The following is a 5000-nucleotide window of genomic DNA, read 5'->3' on the forward strand; positions in this document are numbered from 1 at the left end:
AAGAAAATTATCTTCAGTTTACCCTAGCTTAGTACATCCATACAGTAAGCATTAACCACCAGGGTAATATAATGATATCATATAATACATTGAACCTTAAAAACTAAGTACAAATTTTACCTTTTTCTACTTCTACATAATAGAAACTTTTTAAAGAACTATTACTACATTACATACGGTACACCTTTTTTGTAATAAATTTTTCAACGTACAGGCCTAAAGTTTCCCTGAATGAGGTGTCACACAACTCGGCCATATCACTCATAAAGCGTGCCATTGCTGCGGGTGTCAAAGTGGCAGAAGTATATGTAGACACAGTGGGCCCTCCAGAGAAGTATCAGGTAGGACTATGTTGTTTTTTGCTTGATAGCTACTTTTTTCCCTTCTGGAAAATATTTTTGAACTTTCATTACATGTTAACATTAGTTGTAGAAGTAGTTGTTTATCATTGTGAAAATTCAGATTTAATGACGATGACTAATTGCACAGTTCAAGGTATGTATTGATAGTTTGATATCACATCTTTTGTCAAAATTGCATAATTCTAAATATTAATTGATTAATATATCTTATATATATAATTATTCATTTATTTATTTTGAATGTGCATTAAACTGAATGTTGGGAGGGTCATTGCCCCAGGTTTTTCCAAGGGCTCTTGTCAATATATTTTACATAATATCATTACATACAAAAAATTATTGGTTAGCAGTTCTATCTACGTTTTTTCCAGGCTTTTACAAAGCAGTTGTTTAGGTGTGGGTGTTTTGAAACAAGGCAGCAATTGCCCATAAGTAAAAACATTAGTAAAGAAAAAGAAAAACTTATGATAAAAGTTCTTAAAGATCCCTTACCTCCTTAGATGTCAGTAGACATTGCTTATGAAAGAAAAGGAGTAAAGAGAGACAGGAATGAGACTTTTTGATAGAATTCAACATTAGAAAATTAAAGTGAAGAAGCAATCACCTTAACACTGAATACTTTATTATGACTAGGATTTCACACACATCCAGGTTGTTTTAAGTCAAGCATTTAAATTTCTGATTTAAATCAAAATACAGATCATATGATTTTTTTTTTTACCCCCCCCCCAAAAAAAAAAAAAATAATAAAAAAAAATAAAAATAAAAAAAAATATGAACTCTAGTCACTTTCTTGTTTATCACAATGTAGAAATATTAGATGGAACCAGGGTGTGGGCCCATTACGTAAATTTTAGTGATGAGGGACTTGAATTTGCTGGGAATGATAGTTAGTGCCAATTCCACAGGAAGATTAGACTCAGGGGGCATTTAGGAAGGGGCACTTACATTATTTCCACTGGTAATTGAGGGTGGAATGTACCATCCATGAGCTATGGTTGAAAGAGTGCTGGCTCTAGGGAGGACACTATTTCCAGGCTCGGGAGGGAAGCTGTGAGCTCAGTCCGTCCAGTCACTCACCCAAGTCCTAATCTCCAGAAAACATTCCTTCCTCTCTCCTAACATCCACTCCATCAACACCCTCCTTCCTTATTACTACTCTTCATCCTTATTCTCCACAGTACTACCTCACTCAACTCCACTCCTTCCTCATGTTCTCATCCTTCAGCTACTCCGACCTCTACAAGTATTTCTGAATACTCTTTTTTGCCCAGCTAAGGGAGATATTTTTTTGTGACTCATCCTACAGCCCCTTACTCTAACATTGCTCTCCTTTTCCAACAGTGTTCACAAAAGCAAGTGGGCAACGTTTCCTTCTGCAGCCATTCCAATTGCTCATGTCTTGTCATTGTTACATTGAAGTAGCAAGCTCATGCATTATCTACTCTGACTGACCCTACTGCCTTCTTGCCCAACCTAATACCTCCCTTAACCCACTGGATTCAGATGCTTCGCTGCCATCATGTGGCCCAAAATACTAGCATTAGGCTGATGTGAGCTTATAGACAGGGCACAAATGAACACCTGTGTGTGGTGACAAGACTCTATTCTTCCCCTTTCCAATGGTGTTTTCTCTTTTTCTGCATAAGCGTTTTTAGTTTTTGTTTGTTTTTTGCATTTTCCAACATCTATATTTGTCATTTGATTTGCAGTATCCAAATGATGATAGACTGTTTTCCTTGCACCAAACTCCATACCAACTCTCTAAGTAGTCTATAACTTAATGCAATAGTGATAACAATAAGTAACATTTTGTTATTTGTGTCATTTTTGTATTTTTTCATAATATTCAGTTTTCTATAATACAGACTGTACTGCCAGTCATGGTGGGCAGGAATAGGGTCCTGAGCATGGAAATAGCATCCTCCCTGGAACCAGCATTCTTCCAGTAATGCTTCATAGACATTACATTTGACACTCATTTATCAATAGAAATAATGCAAAAGCCCTTTCCTAAATGCCAAACGAGTCCAATCACCCATGAAGAGGTTTGTACACTCGTGGCAAGTCTTTCCCATCACCCCAGCCTTCAGCTGAAATGCTCATGCTGGCAAGTTCGCACCACCCCAGTCCACAGTTAAATTTTGTCATGACAGCATGTTCACAATCAAGCCAAATTTTTTCATGACATAATGGTCACATCATCCTGATAGTAGGGTTTAATGCTTGTGCTTGTGTTTCACAACCCACTGCCCTCTGTGTGCCTGCCCTGGACACAACCATTCAAACTGAGCTTTAAGGAATGGTTATTTCCCAACTCCAGTGTAGGAAATGAAATAAGACACATTGTTGAATATTGAGAAGGGGGATTTTACAAATTTAAAACTTCATTTATTTAGAGATTTCAGTTTTGAACTTCTGTTATGACATATAAAGGAACATGAAGAAGGTAGAGATTAAGACGATATGAATGTCCAATTTAAACTACTTGTTTAACTTGTTTATTTATTAATGTTACCCTTTGCCTCTGAATAAGTGTAGGTCATGTGATGATAATTGAGAATAGCCATCTTGTTAGGGATGCCTTCATTATCTTAATCTAGTCATATTTTATTGCCAATCTATCATGTGTACATTGCACTATTCAGTGTGGAGGCTGAAAACTAGCACTAATGCCGCATGTCTGTATCAAAGCCACAAACAGGACTTTGTCAGTACATATATGGCATCTAAACAAGCACACTGGCTGCCTGCTTGTGTGTTTACATGTGGCCCTGGAGTTTAAGTCTTTTGGGTTTTAGGCAGCTTGGAGGCACTAGGTTAAACAAAGAAAGACATGAACACAAAATGAAGTGAAATGTTTTTTTATATACAGCAGATTGTATATGTTTTGTATGTTAAATGATTGTTAACTTTGTTTGTTTTACAGGATAAACTTCAGGATATTTTCCCTACTATTAAGATTACTGTTGCCAAAAAGGCTGATGCTCTGTTCCCCTGTGTGTCAGGTGCTAGTATCTGTGCTAAGGTAAGTCACCACCAAAACTATTTTAAGATTTTAAGAACTTGACAAACTGGCTTATATGCTACTTCACAAACAGAATAGAGAGGACACAGAAGTATATGAGTCTATCCTAAAATGAAAAAGGAACACATAGCAAGGTTTTTATTTTTTTTTCCAAGATCTTCATATATATCATTACAATATCACAACTATCATAATGAGTAGAAGTACACTAGAACAGTTATCAGCCACCAAGTTTAGATGTTAACAAGTTTTGGATACCTTTTACGAAAGGGCTTCAACACAGGAATGTTCATGCTGATCCCCTTATTTCAGGTTGCTCGAGATCGAGCCCTAAAGAATTGGAAGTTTCCTGAAGGTATCGAAATTGACAATTGGGGAAGCGGATACCCAGGAGGTAATGAGTTTCAGTGTGACAAATGTAGAAAAATATTAATGAGAATAAGTAATTTCACTAAAAAAATATGTTATTGACATTTTGACATTGCAATCTTCATAACAGTTGTGTCATTGTGAAGAAGATGTAATATTGAAACATGAGTCTTTGAATTCAGAGGTATTCATTTGTTTCAGTTATTGTCATACCTTTCACTGAAGTAAAAGTTGCCAAAATAAACCTCTGTAATAGACAAAACATTGTTTATTTGAAGTTGTGTTGGGCAGAAAGTCATTAAAACTAGTCAAAGCTAAACAGTTGTTGAGGTAATGTAGTGTGCTTTTTTCCTCTTCGTTTTATAATAAAAGTGTGTTTTACCATATTTGTTGAAAACTTTTTCTCCAAAAGAGGAGGTTTAAGATATAACATGCTCTTGTAAAGTTACCCTCCTAATCACTTGCCCATTGTTGCCATGGGGGGGGCTTAGGAGATAGAGACTAAGGCCCAATGTAGCGGTCACTCTCAGCTCTCAGCTCTCGCCTCAATTACTTTTGCATGGTCTCTTCTTTTCTCCCTTTTCCTCTTTCTCTTCTTCATCATCCCCTTCTTCTGACCACTTCCTAAGATGTGAGACTTGTGTTGAAAAGATGAAAGGCTGGCTTTGTGTCAGTCATAAACGGCCTCCAGGAACCATGGGCACGGTATTCCCTTGGTTAATTGTCTAGCCCATACCCCTTATGGGGACTCTGAGGGTAGACCATTTCCTCTCCTCATTTATTTTAGGCTCATCATGGCCAATAATGAAGACATTACCTTTATTAGGGGCATTAAGGTTTGCCCCTTCATCAATTAACCTATCTAAATTTGGTTTCATTGGTTTCCTGACCCCCGCCTCTCCTTTGACTGTGGCTCTGACTGATACCTCCTCCTCAAAGTTTGCTGTCAACTCCGTCCATTCCAAATTATCCACCCAGGTCATTACTCAGCCTTCAGAATACATTCCTTCCTCTCTTCCAACATCCTCTGCTCCATCTTCTACTGCACAGTCTTCTTCATTTCTACCCTCACCCCCTTATTACTACTTTAATCCTTAATGTCCTCCTCCCAGCAGTACTACCTCTCTCCATACCATACCATCTTCCTCCCACCCACATCCTTCTACTGCTTCCACCTCTACAAACTTTTTGAGTACTCTTTTTGGCCCAGTCAAGTGGTATCAATTCCCCATACTCTGAAA

General features: G+C 37.4%; 1 protein-coding gene across 1 annotated transcript in view; it reads left to right on the forward strand.

The window, feature by feature from the left end:
- The window catches only part of LOC119597943 (ribonuclease H2 subunit A-like), an 11492-nt gene that overhangs the window by 2776 nt on the left and 3716 nt on the right, over positions 1 to 5000 (forward strand). Inside the window, exons 3-5 of the mRNA XM_037947612.1 lie at positions 215 to 341; positions 3292 to 3390; positions 3703 to 3784. Of these exons, the coding sequence (XP_037803540.1) occupies positions 215 to 341; positions 3292 to 3390; positions 3703 to 3784 (308 nt within the window). The remainder of the gene's footprint in view (positions 1 to 214; positions 342 to 3291; positions 3391 to 3702; positions 3785 to 5000) is intronic.

The sequence above is a fragment of the Penaeus monodon genome, chromosome 40 (assembly GCF_015228065.2).
Source record: "Penaeus monodon isolate SGIC_2016 chromosome 40, NSTDA_Pmon_1, whole genome shotgun sequence".
In the NCBI taxonomy this organism is placed as follows: domain Eukaryota; kingdom Metazoa; phylum Arthropoda; class Malacostraca; order Decapoda; family Penaeidae; genus Penaeus; species Penaeus monodon.